The 27,533-nt window shown below is 42.8% G+C and overlaps 1 protein-coding gene across 1 annotated transcript in view; it reads left to right on the plus strand.

Annotated features, from left to right (window-relative positions):
- LOC111963070 (DNA (cytosine-5)-methyltransferase 3A) overlaps nucleotides 1-19,512 on the plus strand; it is a 73,551-nt gene extending 54,039 nt beyond the window's left edge. The window contains exons 12-22 of the mRNA XM_070443305.1: nucleotides 803-960; nucleotides 8,698-8,810; nucleotides 9,217-9,406; nucleotides 9,835-9,919; nucleotides 10,744-10,889; nucleotides 13,449-13,539; nucleotides 13,646-13,794; nucleotides 14,155-14,240; nucleotides 14,632-14,701; nucleotides 14,963-15,081; nucleotides 15,390-19,512. Of these exons, the coding sequence (XP_070299406.1) occupies nucleotides 803-960; nucleotides 8,698-8,810; nucleotides 9,217-9,406; nucleotides 9,835-9,919; nucleotides 10,744-10,889; nucleotides 13,449-13,539; nucleotides 13,646-13,794; nucleotides 14,155-14,240; nucleotides 14,632-14,701; nucleotides 14,963-15,081; nucleotides 15,390-15,531 (1,349 nt within the window). The 3' untranslated portion in view covers nucleotides 15,532-19,512. The remainder of the gene's footprint in view (nucleotides 1-802; nucleotides 961-8,697; nucleotides 8,811-9,216; nucleotides 9,407-9,834; nucleotides 9,920-10,743; nucleotides 10,890-13,448; nucleotides 13,540-13,645; nucleotides 13,795-14,154; nucleotides 14,241-14,631; nucleotides 14,702-14,962; nucleotides 15,082-15,389) is intronic.
- Nucleotides 19,513-27,533: the final 8,021 nt, after the last annotated feature.

Raw genomic sequence — 27,533 nt, forward strand, 5'->3', positions numbered from 1 at the left:
TGATGTGGTGTGTGTGAGTGGTGGTGTGTGTGTGATGTGTGTGTGTGTGTGTGTGGTGTGTGTGTGTGTGTGTGTGACAGGTTAGCAGGTGCCTGTACTAGAAGTCAAAGGGTTAACACATCAAATCTGTTAATGAGTAAGTTTGTAGTATGTTATATAGCTGGTAAAATGTTACAGACAGCCAGGGTCGTGTACAGACAGCTAGGGTCGTGTTCAGACAGCCAGGGTCGTGTTCAGACAGCCAGGGTCGTGTTCAGACAGCCAGGGTCGTGTACAGGCAGCTAGGGTCATGTTCAGACAGCCAGGCTCATGTTCAGGCAGCTAGGGTCATGTTCAGGTAGCCAGGCTCGTGTTCAGTAGGCATCAAACGGAACAAAGTGACTATTTTATATCCTCAAAGCATATTGGCTTTCCTTATGAAATGTACATTCTTCTCACATCTGTTCAATTATGCCTTTTGAATCCAAGGCTGGGTGCATGGCAGTGGGGTTTTCAGACCTCCAGTTGGTCTTGTGTACATTGAACTTTCTTGACATTGGATTGCGCAGTCAGGTGGAAAAGAGTAAATAGGCATTTTAACATCATAGATTTAGCTGGTGGTAACTTGTGGAATAGACACTGGCTGGAATGCGGTTTTAACCAATCAGCATTCAGGATTAGACCCACACGTTGTATAAATGTTCATAAAGGACTCTGTTTACGCACCTTTTTCTTTTGTAAGTAGTTGCTAGGCGCCTATTATGTTAAAGCACCGTCTCTCCATCTGAGATCAGTTACCCACTTATTGATTTACATCTCTGAGCGATCAGGGTTTACCCACTTGTTGGTTTTACCACTACGTCTCTGGCTTGCACCAATTACATTCTGTCTTTCTCCACAGACATCTGCATCTCCTGTGGAAGTTTGAATGTTTCCCGTGAACACCCTCTGTTTGCTGGAGGAATGTGCCAGAGCTGTAAGGTAAGGAGGGAAGAAGAGGCCATCGAGGCCATGAAGTCAGGACTAGCTGTAGGAGGCAGGACCAGTTATAGAAGTCAGGACTAGCTGTAGGAGTCATGACTAACTGTAGGAGTCAGGACTAGCTGTAGGAGTCAGGACTAGCTGTAGGAGTAAGTTGTGAGGAGTCAGGCTAGCTGTAGGAGTCAGGAAATAGTTTGTAGGAGTCAGGACTAGCTGTAGGAGTCAGGACCAACTGTAGGAGTCAGGACTAGTTGTAGGAGTCGGGACCAACTGTAGGAGTCAGGACCAGCTGTAGGAGTCAGGACCAGCTGTAGGAGTCAGGACTAGCGTAGGAGTCATGACTAACTGTAGGAGTCAGGACTAGCTGTAGGAGTCAGGACAGCTGTTAGGAGTCAGGACCAACTGTAGGAGTCAGGACTAGCTGTAGGAGTCAGGACTAGTTGTAGGAGTCAGGACTAGCTGTAGGAGTCAAGGGATAGTTGTAGGAGTCAGGACTAGCTGTAGGAGTCAGGACCAACTGTAGGAGTCAGGACTAGTTGTAGGAGTCGGTACCAACTGTAGGAGTCAGACCAAGCTGTAGGAGTCAGGACCAGCTGTAGGAGTCAGGACTAGCTGTAGGAGTCAGGACCAGCTGTAGGAGTCAGGACCAACTGTAGGAGTCAGGACCAGCTGTAGGAGTCAGGAATAGTTGTAGGAGTCAATAGTTGTAGGAGTCAGGACTAGTTGTAGGAGTCAGGACTAGCTGTAGGAGTCAGGACCAGCTGTAGGAGTCAGGAATAGTTGTAGGAGTCAGGACTAGTTGTAGGAGTCAGGACCAGTTGTAGGAGTCAGTGTTAGTTGTAGGTGTCAATGCGAGCTGTCGGAGTCAGTGCTAGCTGTAGGGATCAGGACTAACTGTAGGAGGGCTGTATGTATCAAGTGTCTGCAGCAGGAGTGCTGACTTCAGTAAATCAATCACATTTATTTATAAAGCCTTTTTTATATCAGCCAATGTCACAAAGTATCTTTACAGAAACCCAGCCAAAAACCCAAACATCAAGCAATACAGGCTAGGAAAAACTCCCTAGTAAGGCAGGAACATAGGAAGAAACCTAGAGAGGAACCAGGCTCTGAGGGGTGGCCAGTCTTCTTCTGGCTGTGCCCGGGTGGAGATTAAAACAGTACACGGCCAAGATGTTCAAATGTTCATAAATGACCAGCAGGGTCAAATAATAATAATCACAGTGGTTGTAGAGAGTGCAACAGAGGGTGCAACAGGTCAGCACCTCAGGAATAAATGTCAGTTGGAATTTCATAGCCCAGCATTCAGAGTTCGAGACAGCAGGTGCGGTAGAAAGAGAGAGTCGAAAACAGCAGGTCCGGGACAAGGTAGCACGTCCTGTGAACAGGTCAGCATTCCATAGCCACAGGCAGAACAGTTGAAACTGGGGCAGCAGTACGACCAGGTGGACCTGAGGCATGGTCCCAGGGCTCAGGTCCTTCGAGAGGGGAGGGAGAGGGCGAGGGAGAGAGAAGAGAGAGAATTAAAGGGAGCATACTTAAATTCACACAGGACACCGGATAAGACAGGAGAATTACACCAGATATAACAGACTGACACTAGCCCCCCTACACATAAACTATTGCAGCATAGATACTGGAGGCTGAGACAGGAGGGGTCGGGAGACACTGTGGCCCCGCCCGACAATACCCCCAGACAGGGCCAACCAGGCAGGATATGACTCCACCCACTTTGCCGAAGCACAGCCCCAACACCACTAGAGGGATATCCGCAAACCACCAACTTACTACTCTGAGAAAAGGCTGAGTATAGCCCATGAAGATCTCCCCCACTGCACAAACCGAGGGTGAGCCAATCCGGACAGGAAGATTATGTCAGTGACTCAACCCACTCAAGTGACGCACACATCCTAGGGACGGCATGGAAGAGCACTAGTAAGCCAGTGACTGAGCCCACCGTAAAGGGTCAGAGGCAGATAATCCCAGTGGAGAGAGGGGAACCGCTCCAGTGCCTTTCCGTTCACCTTCGCACCTCTGGGCCAGAATACACTAAATCATAGGACCTACTGAAGAGATGAATCTTCAATAAAGACTTAAAGGTCAAGACCGAGTGCGTCTCTCACATTGATAGGCAGACCATTCCATAAAAATGGATCTCTATAGGAGTAAGCCCTGCCTCCAGCTGTTTGCATAGAAATTCTAGGGACAATAAAAGAGGCCTGTGTCTTGTAATAGTAGGTATGTACAGCAGGACCAAATCGGAGAGGTAGGTAGTAGCATGCCCATGTAATGCTTTGTAGGTTAGCAGTAAAACCTTGAAATCAGCCCTAGCCTTAACAGAAAGCCAGTGTAGAGAGGCTAGCACTGGAGTAATATGATCAAATGTTTTGGTTCTCGTCAAGATTCTAGCACTAACTGAAGTTTATTCAGTGCATTATCCGGGTAGCCGGAAAGTAGAGCATTGCAGTAGTCTAATCTAGAAGTGACAAAAGCATGGATTAGCTTTTCTGCATCATTTTTGGACAAAACATTTCAGATTTTTTGCAATGTTACGAAGATGGAAAAAAGCTGTCCTTGAAATATTCTTGATATGGTTGTCAAAAGAGAGATCAGGGTCCAGAGTAACGCCAAGGTCCTTCAGTTTTATTTGAGATGACTGTACAACCATCAACATTAATTGTCAGATACTACAGAAGATCTCTTTGTTTCTTGGGACCTAGAACTAGCAACTCTGTTTTGTCCGAGTTTAATAGTAAAACATTTGCCGCCATCCACTTCCTTATGTCTGAAACACAGGCTTCCAGGGAGGGAAATTTTGGGGCTTCACCGTGTTTCATCGGAATGTACAGCTGTGTATCAGCCGCATAGCAGTAAAAGTTAACATTATGTTTCTGAATGACAGCCTCCCGAGTGGCGCAGTGGTCTAAGGCACTCCATGCTCTGTCGCAGCTGGCTGCACAATTGGCCCAGCATCGTCTGGGTTAGGGGAGGGTTTGGCCAGCAACAATATTCTTGTCCCATCGCGCACTAGCGACTCCAGTAGCGGGCCGGGCGCAATGCACGCTGACACGATCGCCAGGTGTACGGTGTTTCCTCTGACACATTGGTGCGGCTGGCTTCCGGGTTAAGTGGTTGTGTCAAGAAGTAGTGCCGCTTGGCTGGGTTGTGTTTCGGGGGACGCACAGCTCTCAACCATCGCTTCTCCCGAGTCCATACGGGAGTTGCAGCGACTACCAATTGGCTACCACAAAATTGGGGAGAAAAATGGGTAAAAAAAAGAATAAAATAAAATATATAAATATTTTTTACGAATGACATCACCAAGAGGTAAAATATATAGCAAAAACAATAGTGGTCCTAAAACGGAACCTTGAGGAACACCAAAACTTACAATTGATTTGTCAGAGAACAAACCATCCACAGAGACAAACTGATATCTTTCCGACAGATAAGATCTAAACCAGGCCAGAACTTGTCCGTGTACACCAATTACAGTTTACAATCTCTCCAAAAGAATGTAGTGATCGATGGTATCAAAAGCAGCACTAAGGTCTAGGAGCACGAGGACAAATGCAGAGCCTTGGTCTGATGCCATTAAAAGGTCATTTACCACCTTCACAAGTGCAGTCTCAGTGCTATGATGGGGTCTAAAACCAGACTGAAGCATTTCGTATACATTGTTTGTCTTCAGGAAGGCAGTGAGTTGCTGCGCAACAGCTTTAAAAAAAAAATTGAGAGGAGTGGGAGAGTCGATATAGGCCGATAATTCTTTAGATTTTCTGGGCCATGGTTTGCCTTTTTCAAAAGAGGCTTTATTACTGCCACTTTTAATGAGTTTGGTACACATCCGGTGGATAGGGAGCCGTTTATTATGTTCAACATAGGAGGGCCAAGCACAGGAAGTAGCTCTTTCAGTAGTTTAGTTGGAATAGGGTCCAGTATGCAGCTTGAAGGTTTAGAGGCCATGACTATTTTCATGAATGTGTCAAGCAGTGGCATGCCGTGGGCCTGGGGCCTGGGCCTTCAGTGAGGTCCTACACAGTCCCACTCGAATTAATCCACCTCTTATTACCATCATTATGATGCCATGGCTCTAGACACTATACATTTATATTTACCTTTTCATTGTGCAGCTCCGTTGCCCTGCGCGCTTGTTCGTTGAGCTGTAGATCCACTCGGGTGTCCCCAAAGGTTTTCAAAAGCACCATTGCTTGTAAGTGCCCAGCCGTACTTTGGTGTCTCGTTGCTGCCTTGGTTAGACAACTCAAGTTTGCAAAGCCAGTGTGGCTCCAAACACCAAATCGATCACTTGCAAATAATAGGCATTCCCAGCAGTACAGTTTGCAGTGCTTCTCGGAGCCTGTGAGCCATTGATAGCGCTCGTAGTTGGAACTTTGAATGTGGCGAACGAACCCCTTTCCCGCCTGTGACAGGCTTTGTAGCGTCGGCGTCGGGCGACCTCTCCTTACAATGTCTAACTTTTCTTGAAAAGTTCGTCTTGAGAATGGCGTTATAATTATATCCTCGACCAAATCGATATCTTCTCCTCCTTCCGCCATTGTGGGTTGAAAAAACAGCTTAGTAGTACGCGAATTAATTYGTTTATCAAATTCAGTTTCCTAGTTCTGAGGTTCTGCATAGACCTRCCCATAGGACCTGCCTCTCAATATTGGTAATCCAATCAAAAGACGTGCACGCACTACGCCTGCTAGCTGGCTCCTGTGTAACACTGGAGCCAGCCAGCAGTCGTACAATAGCCAACTCTAAAGCTGATTGGTTGACACAAAATTTTCATTTCCATTCACTTTAAGCTACAAGCGCCCGCACTGTTGATTCTGAAGGCCTGAGGGCAGATTTTAGACCCCAAGGCAACACATGATGGCTGAATATGATTGGATAAAAGATCTAACATAAAGACCAGCCCTCCAAATCTCAACCTGGGGCTGGAAGCAGTGCAACCAAGAGGAAAGCTATGAAATGAAGAGTATAACTCTTACTCTGGGGAATAATTTAATACATATTTGTGGGAAAATATATTTAATTTTTTTTWAATATTCTGATGATGTTTAGGCCAGCAGAGAAGGCCTTGCTGGCCCTGACGGCCCACCACTGGTGTCAAGAGATATAGGATTAAAAAACTTGAGCGTGTCCATTGATCCTAGATCCTGGCAGTATTGTGCAGACTCAGGACAACTGAGCTTTGGAGAAATACGCAGATTCAGAGAGGAGTCCGTAATTTGCTTTCTAATGATCATGATCTTTTCGTCAAAGAAGTTCATGAATTCATCAATGCTGAAGTGAAAGCCATCTTCTCTTGGGGAATGCTGCTTTTTAGTTAGCTTTGCGACAGTATCACATATTTGGTGGAGATTGTTCTTATTCCCCCTAATTAAGTTGGAAAAATAGGATGATTGAGCAGCAGTGAGGGCTCTTCGATATTGCACGGTACTGTCTTTCCAAGCTAGTCGAAAGACTTCCAGTTTGGTGTGGCGCCATTTCCATTCCAATGTTCTGGAAGCTTGCTTCAGAGCTCGGTTATTTTCTGTATACCAGGGAGCTAGTTTCTTGTGACAAATGTTTTTAGTTTTTCGGGGTGCGACTGCATCTAGACTATTATTCAAGGTTACATTTAGTTCCTCAGTCAGGTGGTTAACCGATTTTTGTGCTCCGACGTCCTTGGGTAGGTGGAGGGAGTCTGGAAGGGCATCTAGGAATCTTTGGGTTGTCCGAGAATTTATAGCACGGCTTTTGATGATCCTTGGTTGGAGTCTGAGCAGATTATTTGTTGCGATTGCAAATGTAATTAAATGATGTTCCGATAGTCCAGGATTATGAGGAAAAACAAGATCCACAATATGTATTCCACGGGACAAAACTAGGTCCAGAGTATGACTGTGGCAGTGAGTAGGTCCGGAGACATGTTGGACAAAATCCACTGAGTCGATAATGGCTCCGAAAGCCTTTTGGAGTGTGTCTGTGGACTTTTCCATGTGAGTTTTAAAGTCACCAAAAATGTGAATATTATCTGCTATGACTACAAGGTCCAATAGGAATTCATGGAACTCAGTGAGGAACGCTGTATACGGCCCAGGAGGCCTGTAAACAGTAGCTATAAAAAGTGATTGAGTAGGCTGCATAGATTTCATGACTAGAAGCTCAAAAGATGAAAACGCAGTCATTTTTTTGGTTGTAAATTGAAATTTGCTATCGTAAATGTTAGCAACACATCCACCTTTGCGGTATGCACGGGAGATATAGTCACTAGTGTAGCAACACATCCACCTTTGCGGTATGCGCGGGAGATATAGTCACTAGTGTAGCAACACATCCACCTTTGCGGTNTGTAGCAACACATCCACCTTTGCGGTATGCGCGGGAGATATGGTCACTAGTGTAACCAGGAGGAGATGCCTCATTTAACACAGTAAATTCATCAAGCGTAAGCCATGTTTCAGTCAGGCCAATCACATCAAGATTATGATCAGTGATTAGTTAATTGACTATAACTACATTGGAAGTGAGGGATCTAACATTAAGTAGCCCTATTTTGAGATATGAGATATCACAATCTCTTTCAATAATTACAGAAATGGAGGAGGTATTTATTCCTGTGAGATTGCTAAAGCGAACAACGCCATGTTTAGTTTTGCCCAACCTAGATCGAGGCACAGACACGGTCTCAATGGGGATAGCTGAACTGACTACCCTGACTGTGCTAGTGGCAGACTCCACTAAGCTGGCAGGCTGGCTGACAGCACCCTATCTTATTGTGGAGCTAGAGGAGTTAGAGCCCTGTCTATCTTGATAGATAAGATGAGAGCACCCCTCCAGCTAGAATGGAGTCCATCACTCCTCAGCAGGCCAGGCTTGGTCCTGTTTGTGGATGAGTCCCAGAAAGAGTGCCAATTATCTACACAATGTTTTGGGACGGGCAGAAATCAGTTTTCAACAAGCGATTGAGTTGTGAGACTCTGCTGTATATCTCATCACTTCCCCTAACTGGGAGGGGGCCAGAGACAATTACTCAATGCCGACATCTTTCTAGCTGATTTACACGCTGAAACTATGTTGCGCTTGGTGATCTCTGACTGTTTCATCCTAACATCGTTGGTGCCGACGTGGGTAACAATATCCCTATACTCTCTACACTCGCCAGGTTTAACCTTAGTCAGCACCCTCTTCAGATTAGCCTTTACGTCGGTAGCCCTACCCCCTAACCCTAACCAGATAAAGCGTGTGGGTGAAAAAGTTGAATGAAAAAAGTAGAGCAAGGAAAAATGATTAAACGGTTATTAAAAAGTTAAGATCAGTTTTTGATTAAACGGTTATTATAAAGTTCAGTTTTGCTTTTAGATCACAATAAATAAGATTACAAGGACAGGTTGGACATGATTCAGTACTCTTACTCTGAGATGCTTGATACAGGCCCTGGTCTAACTCCCCTCTAGGTTTTAAAGCTCTCTGTTACCAAGACACAAACACAGCTTACAGGAAAGGCTTACAGAATCACTAGACACATAATGTGTTAACAATAAGGCTATTACAAACACAACAAACCTTTATTACACAGTCAGTGTTCCCTGTGAGTCAATGATACTTAGTGTTCACACTGGTTTTCTCATTGCTACTTGTTGTTCTTTTAATAATAATATTGACAATGATGTGATTCAACTTATAGAGCGCATATCATTACACAGCGAATCTCAAAGCTGAAATGTCTTGTTCACTGTGTTCCAGAACTGCTTTCTAGAATGTGCATATCAGTATGACGACGATGGTTACCAGTCATACTGCACCATCTGCTGTGGGGGACGAGAGGTTCTCATGTGTGGGAACAACAACTGCTGCAGGTGACTGGACTACTTTCATATGATGCTGAGTTCACAAATATGTGTGTTTTTGTTCATTAACTTGTGTGATTGTCACTCGGTGTGTTAGTGTGTGAGTGTACCAGTTTATGTTTATCTTGATGGTTTGCATAAGTGTGTGTGTCTTTGTGCATTGTGTGTGTACAGTCTGTTCGTTCTTACGTATGTGTGATTGCGTGGGTCTGTGAGTGTGTGTACAGTATGTTTGTTCTTACGTTTGTGTGATTGTGTGGGTTCGTGTGTGTGTGTGTGTGTGTGTGTGTGTGTGTGTGTGTGTGTGTGTGTGTGTGTGTGTGTGTGTGTGTGTGTGTGTGTGTGTGTGTGTGTGTGTGTGTGTGTACACTAGTGTCTAGCAGTGTAATAACACACCTCCCTCTGTCCCCTCCAGGTGTTTCTGTGTGGAGTGTGTTGACCTACTGGTGGGGCCAGGCGCAGCACAGATAGCTATTAAAGAGGATCCCTGGTGCTGCTACATGTGTGAGAAGGGCCAGAAGGGAGTGTTCGGCCTGCTGGAGCGTCACACTGATTGGCCCTGCCGTCTACAGCATTTCTTCGCTAACAATCACGACCAAGATTTTGTGAGTAGTACCTCAGTACTGGCTGTGTGTGTGAAGTTCACAGCCAAATCAAATTGTATTTGTCACATGCGCCGAATACAACAGTGAAATGCTTACTTACAAGCCCTTAACCAACAATGCAGTTTTAAGAAAAATAAGTGTTAAGAAAGTATTTGCTAAAATAACCTGAAGTAAAAAATKTATAAATAAAATAACAAATAAAAATAAAGAAGCCACAGTGTGATACACAGTGTGTATTACAGCCAAATTAGCTCCCTAAATCTGCAACAATGAGCAGGCAGATTATCACAGCTATGGGGCTCTATGAATAGGGCTTCACACATTAGAGACAGCTGAAGTCATTCCAGGCTCCCTCTCATCTGGGTCAAAACTGAGCCGTATCTTCTCTCTCTCTCTCTCTCTCTTTCTCTCTCTCTGTTGTTTCACAGGAACAACCAAAGCTTTACCCTCCAGTCATGGCAGAGAAGAGACAACCTATTCGTGTCCTGTCACTGTTCGACGGCATAGCAACAGGTTAGACGGGAATCTCCCCTCCTGTCCTCTTCTCTCCTCCTCCTCCTTCCCCTCTCCTTCCCCTTCTCTCCTCCTTCCCCTCTCCTTCCTCTTCTCTCCTCCTTCCCCTCTCCGTCTCCTTCTCTCCTCCTTCCCCTCTCCTTCCTCTTCTCTCCTCCTTCCCCTCTCCTTCCTCTTCTCTTTTCCTTCCCCTCTCCTTCCCCTTCTCTCCTCTCCTTGACACAAAACCCTCTGAAAGACTCTGTCTCTACAAAACATTCTGTCTGCCTCAGGTTTCACTGGGACTGGCCCCCTAACTCATTACTATATGTACTGCACTGACTGTCTTGGATGGATGGATGGATAGAAAACTAATCCACACAGTATGCTGTTTAACCATATTGTCTAGCAGTGCACTTCTCATATCTTTCCTGTCTGTCCTTCACTTCCCTATCTGTTTAATAAAACCACACAAAAATTCAAAAGAAGTGAGAAGTCCCACTCCTGTAAAAAGGCAACCACTGTGAATGCTAAATAATGGTGCGCCTCAGGCCAGACCTTCAGTGTTGTGTCTGTATTCTGTCATTCAGTTCATCAATTTCAAGTTAATCATTATTTAAATAGAATCATCCACTCTATTTAACCAGGATAATCTACTCTATTTAACCAGGATAATCCACTTTATTTAACAGGGATAATCCACTTTATTTAACCAGGATAATCCACTTTATTTAACCAGGATAATCCACTCAGCAACAACTGTCAGTGTTGTCCAGGAAGTCATGGCGTCCATCAAAAGAGCAACAACATGCTACTGTTTGACCTCATTGACCTCTGACCTTTAGGTCTGCTGGTGCTAAAGGAGCTGGGTATCCAGGTGGAGCGCTACGTGGCATCGGAGGTGTGTGAGGACTCTATCACGGTGGGCATCGTCAGGCATCAGGGACGCATCATGTACGTCGGCGACGTGAGGAACGTCACACGCAAACATGTGAGTATCATATAGTATAATGTTATGAACTGTGAGACTAGATCAAGGTCACTCCCAATAGCCTGGCTCAAAGACGAACACCCTAGCCACAGTCTCTCAATAAGGATATCCCAATAGCCTGGCTCAAAGACGAACGCCCTAGCCACAGTCTTCATAAGGATATCCAATAGCTGGCTCAAAGACGAACGCCTAGCCACAGTCTTCAATAAGGATATCCAATAGCCTGGCTCAAAGACGAACGCCTATCCACAGTCTTTAATAGATATCCCAATAGCCTGGCTCAAAGACGAAGCCAGCAAAAGTCTCTCAATAAGGATATCCATATGCTGGCTCAAAGACGAAGCCCTATCCATCTTAATAAGGATATCCCAATAGCCTGGCTCAAAGACGAACGCCTATCAAGTCTCTTAATAAGGATATCCCAATAGCTGGCTCAAAGACGAAGCCCTAGCAAAGTCTCTCAATAAGGATATCCCATAGCTTGTCAAGACGAACGACCTATCACAGTCTCTTAATAAGGATATCCCAATAGCCTGGCTCAAAGACGAACGACCTGAAAAGTCTCTCAATAAGGATATCCCAATAGCCTGCTCAAAGACGAACGCCTAGCCAGAGTCTCTTAATAAGGATATCCCAATAGCCTGGCTCAAGACGACCCCTATCCACAGTCTCTTATAAGGATATCCAATAGCCTGGCTCAAAGACAAACGCCTAGCAAGTCTCTCAATAAGGATATGCCAATAGCCTGGCTCAAAGACGAACGCCTAGAAAAAGTTCTCATAAAGGATATCCCAATAGCCTTGCTCAAAGACGAACGCCTAGCCAGAGTCTCTTAATAAGGATATCCAATAGCCTGGCTCAAAGACGAACGCCTACACAGTCTCTTAATAAGGATTCCAATAGCCTGGCTCAAAGACAAACGCCTATCCACAGTCTCTAATAAGGATATCCAATAGCCTGGCTCAAAGACGAACGCCAGAAAGTCTCTCAAATAAGGATATCCAATAGCCTGGTCAAAGACGAACGCCCTAGCCAGAGTCTCTTAATAAGGATATCCAATAGCCTGGCTCAAAGACGAACGCCCTAGCCACAGTCTCTTAATAAGGATATCCCAATAGCCTGGCAAAGACGAACGCCCTAGCACAGTTCTCAATAAGGATATCCAATAGCCTGCTCAAGATGAACGCCCTAGCCAAGTCTCTTAATAAGGATATCCCAATAGCCTGGCTCAAAAGACACGCCTATCCACAGTCTCTTAATAAGGATATCCCAATAGCCTGGTCAAAGACTAACGCCTACAGCCACAGTCTCTCATAAGGATAGCCAATAGCCTGGCTCAAAGACGAACACCAGAAAAAGTCTCTTAATAAGGATATCCCAATAGCCTGGCTCAAAGACGAACACCCTAGCAAGAGTCTCTTAATAAGGATATCCCAATAGCCTGGCTCAAAGACGAACCCTAGCCACAGTCTCTCAATAAGGATATCCCATAGCCTGGCTCAAAGACGAACCTATCCACAGTCTCTTAATAAGGATATCCCAATAGCCTGGCTCAAAGACGAACACCCTAGCCACAGTCTCTCAATAAGGATATCCCAATAGCCTGGCTCAAAGACGAATGCCTAGCCACAGTCTCTCAATAAGGATATCCCAATAGCCTGGCTCAAAGACAAACGCCCTAGCCACAGCTCTCAATAAGGATATGCCAATAGCCTGGCTCAAAGACGAACGCCTCTATCCACAGTCTCTTAATAAGGATATCCCAATAGCCTGGCTCAAAGACGAACGATCCACAGTCTCTTAATAAGGATATCCCAATAGCCTGGCTCAAAGACGAACGCCCAGAAAAGAGTCTCTCAATAAGGATATCCCAATAGCCTGGCTCAAAGACGAACGCCCTAGCCAGAGTCTCTTAATAAGGATATCCCAATAGCCTGGCTCAAAGACGAACGCCCAGAAAAAGTCTCTCAATAAGGATATCCCAATAGCCTGGCTCAAAGACGAACGCCCTAGCCAGAGTCTCTAATAAGGATATCCCAATAGCCTGGCTCAAAGACGAACGCCCTAGCCAGAGTCTCTTAATAAGGATATCCCAATAGCCTGGCTCAAAGACGAACGACCTAGCCACAGTCTCTTAATAAGGATATCCCAATAGCCTGGCTCAAAGACGAACACCTAGCCACAGTCTCTCAATAAGGATATCCCAATAGCCTGGCTCAAAGACGAACGCCCTATGCACGAGTCTCTTAATAAGGATAATAGCCTGGCTCAAAGACGAACGCCCTATCCACAGTCCTCTTTAATAAGGATATCCCAATAGCCTGGCTCAAAGACGAACGCCCTATCCACAGTCTCTTTATAAAGATATCCCAAATGAGAAAGATTGTAAGGCGCCTATCAGTGAGGGTTATTACAATAACACTTCATATAACATTACTTCAACCGCTAAAGCACAAAATGTGTCTCTTAGTTGGATAATCTGTCTATTTTGTCTTTCTTATCTCCTGTCCTCCTCCTTTCTCTCGTTGTTTTTCTGTTCTCTCTCTCCCTCGGTAACAGTTACACGAGTGGGGCCCCTTTGACTTAGTGATTGGTGGAAGTCCGTGTAACGACCTCTCTATTGTCAACCCAGCTAGGAAGGGTCTTTATGGTAGGTGACAACTCTTTACCATTTATCACTTGTGTTCTGGGACCGCTGAAGACTTATTTCCTGTAGCTGAATTGTATATGCCTGTCCTTCTCTGTCTGTCCTGTAGAGGGCACTGGTCGGCTGTTCTTTGAGTTCTACCGCCTGCTGCACGAGGCTCGGCCCAAAGAGGGCGACAACCGGCCGTTCTTCTGGCTCTTTGAAAACGTGGTGGCAATGGGCGTCAGTGACAAGAGGGACATCTCTCGCTTTCTAGAGGTTTGTTCCTTTACAGAGACTATATAACTTCTAGAAGAACAAATTATACTATATTTCAGTCATGTAAATCATGTATATCAGTCATCCAAGTCATGTATATCAGTCATCCATTGGAATATGGATTCATGTATTATGAATGCCTTGTGGTGATAATTGACAGTGCATGCTATCAATATACTAGTTAGGTTATGAAGGAGCAGTTTAAACTGTTAATTTATACATATTAATTGATCATTGTATGAAATTTTCCTTATACAAAATATTATCTTCACTACATTCTTCTGGTGATTATTGCAAAAGAGAATGTGTCTTCAATAACCTGGTTAAATAAAGGTTAAATTAATATCCTGTCTCTTCCAGTGTAACCCGGTGATGATCGATGCCAAGGAGGTGACTGCTGCCCACCGTGCTCGCTACTTCTGGGGCAACCTGCCTGGCATGAACAGGTTGGTGAGAGAACGGTGAGGGAAGAAACAGCGAGCCTGTCACCTAAAGCAATTAATACCTGGGCTAGTTCCTGAGCCTGTCACCTAAAGCAATTCATACCTGGGCTAGTTCCTGAGCCAGTCAAACCCAGGAACTAAATAATCCTAATCACCTTTTTTATCTCTTCCCTTTTTTCTCTCTCTCACTCTTTCTCCCCTCCTCTCTCTCTCCCTCGCTCTCGCTCTCTCACGCTCTCCATCTCTCACTCGCTCACTCACTCCCTTCTCTCTCACTCGCTCTTACTCTCTCTCTCTTTCACTCGCTCTCTCTCTCGCTGTCTCTCTCTCACTCTCTCTCGATCTCTCTGTATTTTCACACATCTCTTACTTTTCCATCTGTATTCCTCTTCAGACCCTTGATGGCCATGTTCACTGACAGACTAGACCTTCAGGACTGTTTGGAGCACGGCAGAACAGCAAAGGTCACTTATTCATCTATTTTTGTAGCTGTAGTTTTTTGTAGTTTTTTTGTACAAATTATGCATATGGCCAAATATGTAATTTATATAGTTCATTCATTTGATTAACTTAGTTCAAGAAAAAAACAAGTTGAGTGTGAGTACCTTTTGAACTGTCAAATTAAATGTTTGGTCATATGGACAATTTGGTCTGTAAACAATACTTGGTTGTCCTATTCTTATGCACCAGCCACTTAGTGTGTCCACCATCTGGTTTCCCCTCAGTTTGGCAAAGTGAGGACCATCACCACTCGCTCTAATTCCATTAAGCAGGGTAAAGACCAGCACTTTCCYGTCTTCATGAACGAGAAGGAGGACATTCTTTGGTGCACTGAGATGGAGAGGTAGGAACTGATTACCTTTCAAATTAATTAATCATACCATAATTAAATGACTTTATTACAAGCAGTTCACAATGGCATACATCTTTATTATAAAATGATTCCCTTACAGAAAGTCATAGATATGATTCCAATGTACCCTCCTATGAAGGACCTAAAGTCAATCTCACATGGAAACATAGCCCTATGTCACTAATTCTCAAGGCTCTCTTCCTCTCTTTGTCCCTCTGTATCTATCCATCTGTCTCCTGCTCTGTCTGTCTGTCTCTTGTTCCCTCTGGTGGCTGTCTGGTTACTGTCTCCTTCCCCAGGGTGTTTGGCTTCCCAGTCCATTACACAGACGTGTCCAACATGAGTCGGCTGGCCAGGCAAAGGCTTCTGGGAAGGTCGTGGAGTGTACCGGTCATCCGACACTTGTTTGCACCACTCAAAGAATATTTTGCCTGTGTTTAACAAGATTTGGCTCAACAAGACCACCTGATTTTAACAAGATTTTGGCTCAACAAGACCACCTGCGTTTAACAAGGCTTGACTTAACTAGACCATCACAAACATAGAACTGATGTTGTAGCTAGAAACATGAGCATTGGTGAAATTATACTACTCCCTGGTACCTGGTATCATTTCCCAGGCAAGCAAAACATCATGAAAGTAAATATTTCAAATTATTTCTTGTAATTTGAAATGTACTTCTTATTCTATTTAATATGTATATGTCATTTTACCTTTTAGCAGTGTTATCCAGTATTTTTWAAATTGATTTATTTGTGCAAGCTATACTTGAGACAAGGCTTTCTTCTCAAGGCACTGAGAAAGAAGAAACTAGGATCTGTGTGGTTTTTAGAATAAGGACTAGGGTTGGATGATTGGAAAAGATCTGAAAGAGAGTTGATAATACTGTATGTACAGTATGTATGTRAAAGATATTGGCTGTGTAGGCATGATTTTCTATTGGCCAATATCTGAAGTGGGTAAAGCAAGCCACCGATAGTATAGTCATGTTGAGTTTTGCTTCCTCCAGCTACTGAGCCTCGCAGAGCTAAAGTGAATAAGGGTGATTGTCGTCAGTGTCGTAGAAAGCTGTGTCTTAATGAATCCAAAACATCAGATCACATATACCTCTTTGTTTAAAGTTTATATACACAGTTAACTGAAGGTTAAGGTACTACTGTAAAATGGTTACAATACCATGGTGCTTCACGACGATAGGAAGCATCACAGGTCATGTGGCACAGGCACTACACTTTAGACAAGATGGGAATTWAAAAAAAACATTTCCTGGAAAGTTTGTTTCCAGTGTAATGTTTTCACTATTTAAAGAAGTTTTGTGTTATTTTAGTAAATTTAAATGATTTCAAAGTGGCGATTAAAGGTGTGATGACAGAAGACTGCAGAATAATATGCCATATCCTCCTCTTTTCTGTTTTACAGCTTTTATAAACATCAATTGTACTGGTGTTTTTTTCTCCATAATTGTTCAAGCCTTTGCTACATGTAAACTCAGGCCCCTCATGCATGCCTGTGTCTGACTCTGCACAAACACAACATGAAGCTAGCCACATGGGCGGTGATGCGTTCTGTCGTTACAACAACAACAAAATACCTTAAGATCAAAGTCTGTGGTGAACTACTTTTTTCTAATGTCATTACTGTACAACTGTTAGTGAGCATGGTGGTTGGACTGGAGGGAGGGCGGGTGGCCTGGGGTTTCCACAATAAACTAAAGACTCTCCTTCCCTTTTTCACCCCTGCAAACTACATACTGTCAGGTGCAAATCTTCTAACAAAATGGTGCGGCTTCACGATGTTCTTCTACCTTTTTATAGCAATTTTGTGCTGTTTTACCAACATAAAGCACTTTTTATATGTATACTTTTTTTTTTCTTCAATATTTTAAAATGTTTCTTCTTGGTTTTTCTTGTGAAATGTTATGTTTTTATGATGTGAACTGTTCTACAGCTGTGTAATACAGTATGTTTTCTATACAGTAGGGCTGTGCCAATAGAAGTGGAAGAATGGACTCATAGAATTATGTTAAATCCATGTATCCATGGAAATGATTGATTATTGATCCTAATCAATGTACAGTAGATTCATAGAAAATGATTGATGTGCTCCATTTTCATATTGTCTTCTGTTGAAAGCCGTAATTCAGTATGTCATTCTCTGGATAAAAAAAGAATGTGTCTATTTCTACTAACATTGTAGAATTTAAAACAGAGTTAAGGAACTATGTTATACCGTATGTTTGTAACGCTACCTTCCCAAATGAATACCAGACCGCAGATGCAATGTCCTCTGCACTTTCCTCTTGTAGACCTCAAATAATTAGAAAAAGCGAGAGTGATAGAGACAGATTTTCAAACTTATTACAGGGCCGGCTCCAGGCATAAGCGTTTTTTTTTTTTTAGGAACTCAGTCGGGGTCTGAACTTACTATTGAGAGTAAAAATAGTACAAGACACCAATTTTGAAATTTGTTTGGACATCATTAGGCAGTTTTTCTTTTGTTATGTCAGTCACTGACAGTCACTCAATTGGCCATGTCAGCTAACAATTTTTAGATTGGTAGTTAGTCTAGCCTGCTATCTAAACTTGTAGTAGTCATGGCCAAATACTGACCGGGCAAGCAGGGCACGTGCCTAAGGCCCTGACCTCAAGGGGGCCCCATTTATATGGTTAGTTATTCTCACTCTAAATCATGGCAAAATGGATAGAATTGCAGGAAATTCGCTGTAAAACTGAAAAATWAATTCTCTGCCCCATGGCAAAATGGATAGAATTGCAGGAAATGTGTGATGAAATTGCAAAAAGAATTCTCTGTCCAATGGCAAAATGTGTAGAATTGMAGAAAACYTGATTTAAAACTGCAACATTTTCTCTACGCCCCATGGCAAGATGTGTAGAATTGCTGGGAATTCATTTTTAAACTTGTGGACGATTTAGAAATTCGTTTTTCAGAACTCAAAACTGAAGAGTGAACGGTGACCAGAAAAATACAGTAGCAGAGATTATGACTTACCAATGTTCTATCTAAATATTCAAAATGACTTCATTTCATAAATGTAGTTTCATACATGATTAAGTTCTTAAGTGACCTTATCGTATCCTTTCCACCTWTTTAGTTGAACTTCGGACATTGGGTTTGCAGGAATCCTTATGCGTTGTGTTGACATTGATGTTAATTCCCTTTCCCTATAGTAAATGACCATGCCCCTTGTACAGTTTGTACATAGAGTTTTCCTGTCACTGTTTTTGGTTTGTTTGTCTCTTTTTGAATTACCTATGAGATGTACAAATATAATTCTTTGCTAATATATATCATGGAATTAGAAGAAGAAAAAAGATTAGGTGAAAAAATAAAATCAAGTAAAATAGTTTTTTTTTTTTAATATCAAAATAAGCTATGAAGCATTAGAGGGTAGACTCCAAGTGTTGCCTTCTACTACTGTTCATTTGTTTTGTTGAGTCCTGAGTGAATCCAGTTTAAATGTGTCAAGTGATCTTTAGCCTAATAATGACAGCTTTAAGATGCAACGGTCTCTACTTCACTGCACAGCCCTACATATTGTTGGTTGTTTTTGCCTTTTGTTTCTTTTTATAAGAACTATAAAGAGGGAGGTGTTTCTGACGGTGCTAAACATTTTATCTAATCAAGAAAAAATATATTTGTTTTGGAAGAGAAATAAAACTTGTCTTGACAATGACTGTTTTTAACTTCCTTGTAGTAATGATGGAAAAGCACCATTATTTCACTCTCATAGGATGCATATATTAACAAATACATTTGAACTTTGGACTTGAAAAAATTATAAATAATAAATAATAATGAGTTTCCTATATTGTTTTAGACTAGAAATTGCTGTAGTTGGTTGGTGCTTATCTGTTGGAAAAAACATTTACTCCATAATGGGAAATAACAAAAAAATAAAAGCATTTCAGTAATAACGTTTACTGTAGCATAATGTATGTGTAAAACCTGGCATTCGCTTTGCTTCTTAATCCTACATTCCGTGCCATAATATTCTGTCCTCCATGTCTTGTTTTCGATGGTCATTTTTGTTGTTATTGGCAAATTCTATGTCCCAAATAGCACCCTATTCCCTATATAGTGCACTACACTACATTGGCCACTAGTAAAAAGTAGTGCGCTATATAGGGAATAAGGTGCCATTTAGGATTCTTTCCCACGACATTTCACTGTTCCAATGCATCAGACAGGTCAGTCTGTGTGACTTTCTTTTTGTGTCATATTATTTGTTTTTTGGCCTATGTTCTTCGTCTTTAAGATGATCAGTGCATACAGCAAATGTAGCAGTCATTCTCCACCCTTTACCCATTACTTATGTTTTAGTGCCCAGAAATAAGAAAACGGCTCCTTATGTATTTGTGCTGGAGAACACTTGAATAAATGTATTGTTTTTGTGCAAAAATATGATAGCTCTTGTTATTCTTCACCTGTACCCAGAATAAGTTGACCCATACAAAATCTGATCACTATTCTTGATCAGGTTTCTTGGCAACATAACAACATACATTACCTATGGAACAATTGTTGCACATCTATACTAAATTAAAAACTAAAGCCTACTTTTAAATCGTTTTAAAATCTCGGAGAGACATTTTTATTTTAAAAAAGGTAATAGTTTGTTGGCTCTGCTATTGCTCACATCACCCTGGATTTTCTCACACATTTAAGGCCTAATGATTACTACTAATAATAATCTGTGTTTGTAGTGTTTATTATAGCCTAATGTGTTGTCTTGTGTTCATAATGATTACATAAACCTTAAATCTGAATAGTATACTTTATGATAAAAAAATAATGTGTATTGTTATTTATAGGCTGTCTAGTGATTTTATGGCCTCCTTGCTTTACTATCCATGATCATTCTTTTCACAATAAGGTCCTGTGTGGCTCAGTTGGTAKAGCATGGTGCTTGCAATGCCAGGTTTTTGGGTTCAGTTCCCACGGGGGACCAGAATGAAAATGAATGCACTCACTACTGTAAGTCACTCTGGATAAGAGTGTCTGCTAAAATGTAATCGCAGTTCACATCCAATATTGACAAGATTTTCGAGTGATTGCTCTAACAATGGAAATACATGTCCTCARARATGGCAGGCTGGAGGAGGTGAGATCAGATGGGACCATTGTCTCCTACTCAATCATCAAGTTTGCAGATGACACAACAGTGGTAGATCTGATTACCAACAATGACGAGACAGCCTACAGGGAGGAGGTGAGGGCTCTGGCGGASTTGTGCCAGGAAAATAACCTCAACGTCAAAAAACGAAGGAGCTGATCGTGGACCTCAGCAGACAGCAGAGGGAGCACRCACCCCATCCACATTGATGGGACCATAGTGGAGAAGGTGAAAAGCTTCAAGTTCCTCGGTGTACACATCACTGGCAATCTGAAATAGTCCACCCACACAGACATGGTGGTGAARAAGGTGCAAAAGTGCCTCTTCAACCTCAAAAGGCTGAAGAAATTCGGCTTGGCCCCTAAGACCCTCACAAACTTTTACAGATGCACCATTGAGAGCATCCTGTCTGGCTGTATCACCGCCTGGTACGGCAACTGCACCGTCCGCAACCACAAGACTCTACAGAGGGTGGTGTGGTCTGCACAATGCATCATCGGGGGCACTGCCTGCCCTCCAGGACATCTACAGCATCCGGTGTTACAGGAAGGCCAATAAGATCATCAAGGACCTCAGCCATCCGAGCCACAGCCTGTTCACTCCGCTACCCTCCAGAAGGCRAGGTCAGTGCAGGTGCATCAAAGCTGGGACCACTAGCCGGCTTCCGCCCAGTACCCTGCTCTGAACTTTAGTCACCACTAGCCGGGCTTCGCCAGTACCCATGTCTGACTTTAGTCACCACTAGCCGGCTTCCGCCCAGTACACTGCTCTGAACTTTAGTCCACTAGCTCGGCTTCCTGCCGAGTACCTGCTCTAACTTTAGTCACCATGCCGGCTTCCGCCCGATACCCTGCTCTGAACTTTAGTCACCACTAGGCGGCTTCGCCCAGTCCCTGCTCTGAACTTTAGTCACCCATAGCCGGCTTCCGCGCCAGTACCCTGCTCTTGAACTTTAGTCACACTGCCCGGCTTCCGCCCAGTACCCTACTCTTGAACTTTAGTCACCACCTTAGCCGCTTCCGCCCAGTACCTGCTCTGAACTTTAGTCACCACTAGCCGGCTTCCGCCCAGTACCCTTCTCTGAACTTTAGTCACCACTAGCCGGCTTCCGCCCAGTACCAGCTCTGACTTAGTCCACTAGCGGCTTCGCCGCAGTACCCTACTCTTGAACTTTAGTCCACCTTAGCCGGCTTCGCGCCCAGTACCCTGCTCTGACTTAGTCACCACTAGCCGGCTTCCGCCCAGTACCCTGCTCTGAACTTTAGTCACCACTAGCCGGCTTCCGCCCAGTACCCTGCTCTGAACTTTAGTCACTGTCACTAGCCGGCTACCACCCGGTTACTCTATCATGCACTTTAGAGGCTGCTGCCCTATGTACAAAGTAATGGAACATTAATCGCTTTAATAATGTTTACCTACTGTTATACCCACTTCATATGTATATACTGTATTCTAGTCAAGGCATATCCTATTTAACTATTGCTGTACATATACTATTCTAAAGATATATTACATTTTCTATCCATATACTGTCCATATGTCTATACATCCAATCACACACACATACACACATTTGCGATATACAGTTGAAGTCGGAAGTTTACATAAACCTTAGCCAAATACATTTAAACTCMGTTTTTCACAATTCCTGACATTTAATCCTAGTAAAAATTCCCTGTCTTAGGTCAGTTAGGTTCACCACTTCATTTTAAGAATGTGAAATGTCAGAATAATAGTAGAGAGAAGGATTTATTTCAGCTTTTATTTCTTTCATCACATTCCCAGTGGGTCRGAAGTTTACATACAYTCAATTAGTATTTGGCAGTATTGCCTTTAAATTGTTTAACGTTTCGGGTAGCCTTCCACAAGCTTCACACAAGAAGGTGGGTGAATTTTGGCCCATTCCTCCTGACAGAGCTGGTGTAACTGAGTCATGTTTGTAGGCCTCCTTGCTCACACACACTTTTTCAGTTCTGCCTACAAATTTTCTATAAGATTGAGGTCAGGGCTTTGTGATGGCCACTCCAATACCTTGACTTTGTTGTTCTGAAGCCATTTTGCCACAACTTTGTAAGTATGCTTGGGGTCATTGTCTGGTTGGAAGACCCATTTGCGACCAAGCTTTAACTTCCTGACTGATGTCTTGAGATGTTGCTTCAATATATCTAAATAATTTTCCATCCTCATGATGCCATCTATTTTGTGAAGTGGACCAGTCCCTCCTGCAGCAAAGCACCCCACAACATGTTGCTGCCACCCCCGTGCTTCACGGTTGGGATGGTGTTYTTTGGCTTGCAAGCCTCCCCCTTTTTCCTCCAAACATAACAATGGTCATTATGGCCAAACAGCTCTATTTTTGTTTCATCAGACCAGAGGACATTTCTCCAAAAAGTAAGAGAGCATATGGTAACCTGCCAGCTGCCACCCTCACACCACACACGTAGGCATGGTGCACAGTCTGCACACGCCTCCACTGTGCATGGATAACGCCATACACTCCACACCCACCACGTCTCACACCATGCACACACAAGAGGGGGGAGTCCCCTGGGGATATTTATCATATTATTCCAATACATTGTATTGTATTGGAAAATGTGAATATCTAACGTTCTGATGAGATAATAGATCCTCTATGTCCTGCTCCAACAGTATACTTGCACCACAGTACACCTAATACATATGTTAAGAAGCTTCTAAAGCCATGACATAATTTTCTGGAATTTTCCAAGCTGTTTAAAGGCACAGTCAACTTATTGTATGTAAACTTCTGACCCACTGGAATTGTGATACAGTGAATTCTAAGTGAAATAATCTGTCTGTAAACAATTGTTGGAAAAATKACTTGTGTCATGCACAAMGTAGATGTCCTAACCRACTTGCCAAAACTATAGTTTGTTAACAARAAATGTGTGGAGTGGTTGAAAAACTAGTTTTAATGACTCCAACCTAAGTGTATGCAAACTTCCGACTTCAACTGTATATATACAGTACCAATCAAAAGTTTGGACACACCTACTCATTCAAGGATTTTTCTTTATTTTTACTATCTTCTACGTTGTAGAATATTAGTGAAGACATCAAAACTACGAAGTAACACATATGGAATCATGTAGTAACCAAAAAAGTGTTAAACTAATAAAAATATATTTTATATTTGAGATTCTTCAAAGTGGCCAACCTTTGCCTTGATGACAGCTTTGCACACTCTTGGCATTCTCTCAGCCAGCTTCATGAGGAATGTTTTTCCAGTCTTGAAGGAGTTCCCACATATGCTGAGCAGTTGTTGGCTAATTTTCCTTCACTCTGTGGTCCAACTCATACCAGACCATCTCAATTGGCACAACTCCAATATATGTTTTTTTTTTTCTAAGTTGCCGAAATGCCACATGCGTTCACTTACATTATTAGTACATTTATATTATTWGTACATTTGTAACAACCTAACTGTTACGAAACTTCTATTCGATCACATAAGCCTTACGTAGCAAATTAGCAATTACATTTTTTGTTGACAATATTCGACACTCTCGTTGACCTCCATACAAAGATTCCTCACTTCGTGGGTTTATTTTCGTGGACAGATTTTGGGCGGAGTAAAACCTCTCGCTTCGCCTCTTCCTCTCTGTTCCTACCCACTGCCTCCAACAATGGTACAGCCCCCTCCAAGTGGATACGCCCTAAGTGCATACTGATTGGTTCCTCTGGTGGCCGAATCTGCATTATCTACCGGTGATTGGAGCGTCTGCACGTTGCACGGGTTTGGATGCTGTGACCGGAGGTTGAGAAGCCTGGATTCTGCTCGCTGTCTACCGCAAGTGTTCGTCTCATTCAGCGGATTGGTGCTGTTGTAGGCTATCAGAAAGTAACCAAAAAGGCGTTTTGGAGCCGTAGGCCGGTAGGAGAGGTATGTGGAACGAGATTGTGATATGCAGCCTTAGCATACAGTTATGTACTAAGAATAAAGTGAATAAGCTTTGACTTGGGGACCCAGACTCTGCGCTGTGCGGGTGTAGCCAATGGATCGGCCCTAGACAACGATGCTTGCTTTATGTGGATAYTTTGTTTCTCATTCTGACTGGCAGAATGTCTAGTGTCTGCTACCCGGCGTCCTGACTGCTTCTTGTATATTTCTGATTCTGCCTTCCTAATTCCTTTTCATGCCATCATTAGCTTTTGTTGGGTAKTCGAAATTATAACCTAATAGGCTATAGGCTACCAGTAGACAGCAGTAGACAGCGTTTCCCGACAGGGAACGTAAGCGCTATAGCTAGCTATCCAATTGCACATGCTATGAATTTGGCCCATCGATTTCTAGGTTCCAAGTGCAACAKTATCTTTTAGACTGTGGGATGGAAGAGAGTATTTATTAATATAGGGTGTTCCGTTATTACGGGAGGGAGGGAGGGAGGGTTTTGGGAACCGTTTTCTGCGTCGGTTTGGAACATTGTGTATCCTGAAGGCCGATGTTTCTTTGTGTCAATGTAGGTTGTGCGATGTATTATTGTTGATCTATTATTTATTATATTCAATTCATATTCTRTCCTTAATTGTTATAGACTATAATCTAGGGTCAAGCCTTTAACATGTGCATTAACGTTGGAATTGCTATAATTTATGGTTGTATCAATCTGTAACGTTTCAAACTCCATGACCAATTGTCCAAAGACGTATCCATGTTGGCTACTGTCATTTCTATGTTTGTGACAATTTTGTGCAATATCCTATAAACACTATTTGTAAAAGACTTAGGTCCGACAATACATTAGGCTAGCCTACACAAGACAACCTGCTGGTACGTTATTATTTTTGCAGGAGCCTAATTATTTGTGCTCCACCCTGAAATGTGTATATTTTAAAAAGTAGGCTGTATGTGTTTCTTTTCTACCCGTGGAAGGTATCCGTGGAAGGTATCCGTGGAAGGCATATTGTTGAAACTTCATTCGTTCATTAATTATACATCATAAAACACTCAGTAAGATGTGGGTCAACCAGTAGAAGTGATGGATAACAAATGGTTGATGCATGTTCCCTCCCTCCCATATTTCAATGTGACGTTTTAGACATCAGCTGTCTGCCTTTAAAATTGGCCAAGATGTGCATCTGAACATGCATGGTCAAGATGACATCTAGTCAACATTTTTATATAGATCATCTCAGCTCCCTATCTGGAGCTATGAGGAGAGAGAGCATATGGTAAACCTGCCAGCTGCCGCACCCTCACACCCACACACGTAGGCATGGTGCACAGTCTGCACACGCCCTCACTGTGCATGGATAACGCATACACTCCCACACCCACCACGTCTCACACCATGCACACACAAGAGGGGGGAGTCCCCTGGGGGATATTTATCATATTATTCCAATACATTGTATTGTATTGGAAAATGTGAATATCTTAACGTTCTGATGAGATAATAGATCCCTCTATGTCCTGCTCCACAGTATACTTGCACCASAGTACACCTATACACTATGTACAGTTGAAGTTTACATATATTTTAGCCAAATACATTTCAACTCAGTTTTTCACAATTCCTGACATTTAATCCTAGTAAAAATTCCCATTCTTAGGTCAGTTAGAATCACCACTTTATTTTAAGAATATGAAATGTCAGAATAATAGTAGAGAGAATGATTTATTTCAGCTTTTATTTCTTTCATCACATTCCCACTGGGTCAGAAGTTTACATACACTCAATTAGTATTTGGTAGCATTGCCTTTAAATTGTTTAACTTGGGTCAAACGTTTCAGGTAGCCTTCCACAAGCTTCCCACAATAAATTGGGTGAATTTTGGCCCATTCCTCCTGACAGAGCTGGTGTAACTGAGTCATGTTTGTAGGCCTCCTTGCTCGCACACGCTTTTTCAGTTCTGCCCACAATTTTTCAATGGGATTGAGGTCAGGGCTTTGATGGCCACTCCAATACCTTGACTTTGTTGTCCTTAAGCCATTTTGCCACAACTTTGGAAGAAGTTTTTGCACCAAAGTACGTTCATCGGGTGTCCTGACTCTCTGAGGTCATTAAAGATCCCATGGCACTTATCGTAAGAGTAGGGGTGTTAACCCCGGTGTCCTGGCTAAATTCCCAATCTGGCCCTCAACCATCACGGTCACCTAATAATCCCCAGTTTACAATTGGCTCATTCATCCCCCTCCTCTCCCCTGTAACTATTCCCCAGGTCGTTGCTGCAAATGAGAACGTGTTCTCAGTCAACTTACCTGGTAAAATAACGGATAAATAAAAAAAAAATAAAAAAAATCTCTAGGAAACAGAATGCGTCTCCTTCCTGAGCCGTATGACGGCTGCGTGGTCCCATGGTGTTTATACTTATGTACTATTGTTTGTACAGATGAACGTGGTACCTTAAGGCATTTCGAAATTCCAAAACTCAGCTGTCTGTTGTCAATGAGTTAAACAAACACCCTCAGCTGTCTGTATGTCAATGAGTAATAACCCAACACCCCTTTAGCTGTCTGTTGTCAATGGTATAACACTACCACTGCTATAAGAACACACGGCTTTAGTGCTGGACAAAACACACACACTGACTTCTGTCCATTCACAGAATTCATCATTTTATTTATTATTCTAAAACCACACATGAACTTGTACATACAGTTGAAGTCAGAAGTTTACATACCACTTAGGTTTTGGAGTCATTTAAAACTAGTGTGTGTATCACATCCCTCCACAAATGTTTGTTAACAAACTATAGTTTGTTGCAGGAGGTCGGTTAGGACATCTACTTTGTGCATGACAAAGTCATCTTTTCTAACATTGGGTTTACAGACAGATTATTTCACTGTATCACACTTTCCAGTGGGTCAGACGTTTACATACACTACGTTGACTGTGCTTAAACAGCTTGAAAATTCCAGAAAATGATGTCTGGCTTTAGAAGTTCTGATAGGCTATTGACATCATTTGAGTCAATTGGAGGTTTACCTGTATTTCAAGGCCTTCCTTCAAACTCAGTGCCTCTTTGCTTGACATCATGGGAAATCAAAAGAAATCAGCCAAGACTTGGTAGACCGCCACAAGTCTGGTTCATCCTTGGGAGTAATTTCGAATGCCTTAAGGTACCACGTTCATCTGTACACAAATAGTACATAAGTATAAACACATGGGACCACGCACTATCGGCTCAGGAAGGAGACGCATTCTGTTTCCTAGTGCTTTTTTTTTTTTTTTTATTTATCCGTTATTTTACAGGTAAGTTGACTGAGAACACGTTCTGCATTTGCAGCAAATGACCCTGGGGAATAGTTACAATGGGGAGAGGAGGGGGATGAATGAGCCGT

This window comes from Salvelinus sp. IW2-2015, linkage group LG4q.2 (genome assembly GCF_002910315.2).
Source record: "Salvelinus sp. IW2-2015 linkage group LG4q.2, ASM291031v2, whole genome shotgun sequence".
Taxonomy (NCBI): domain Eukaryota; kingdom Metazoa; phylum Chordata; class Actinopteri; order Salmoniformes; family Salmonidae; genus Salvelinus; species Salvelinus sp. IW2-2015.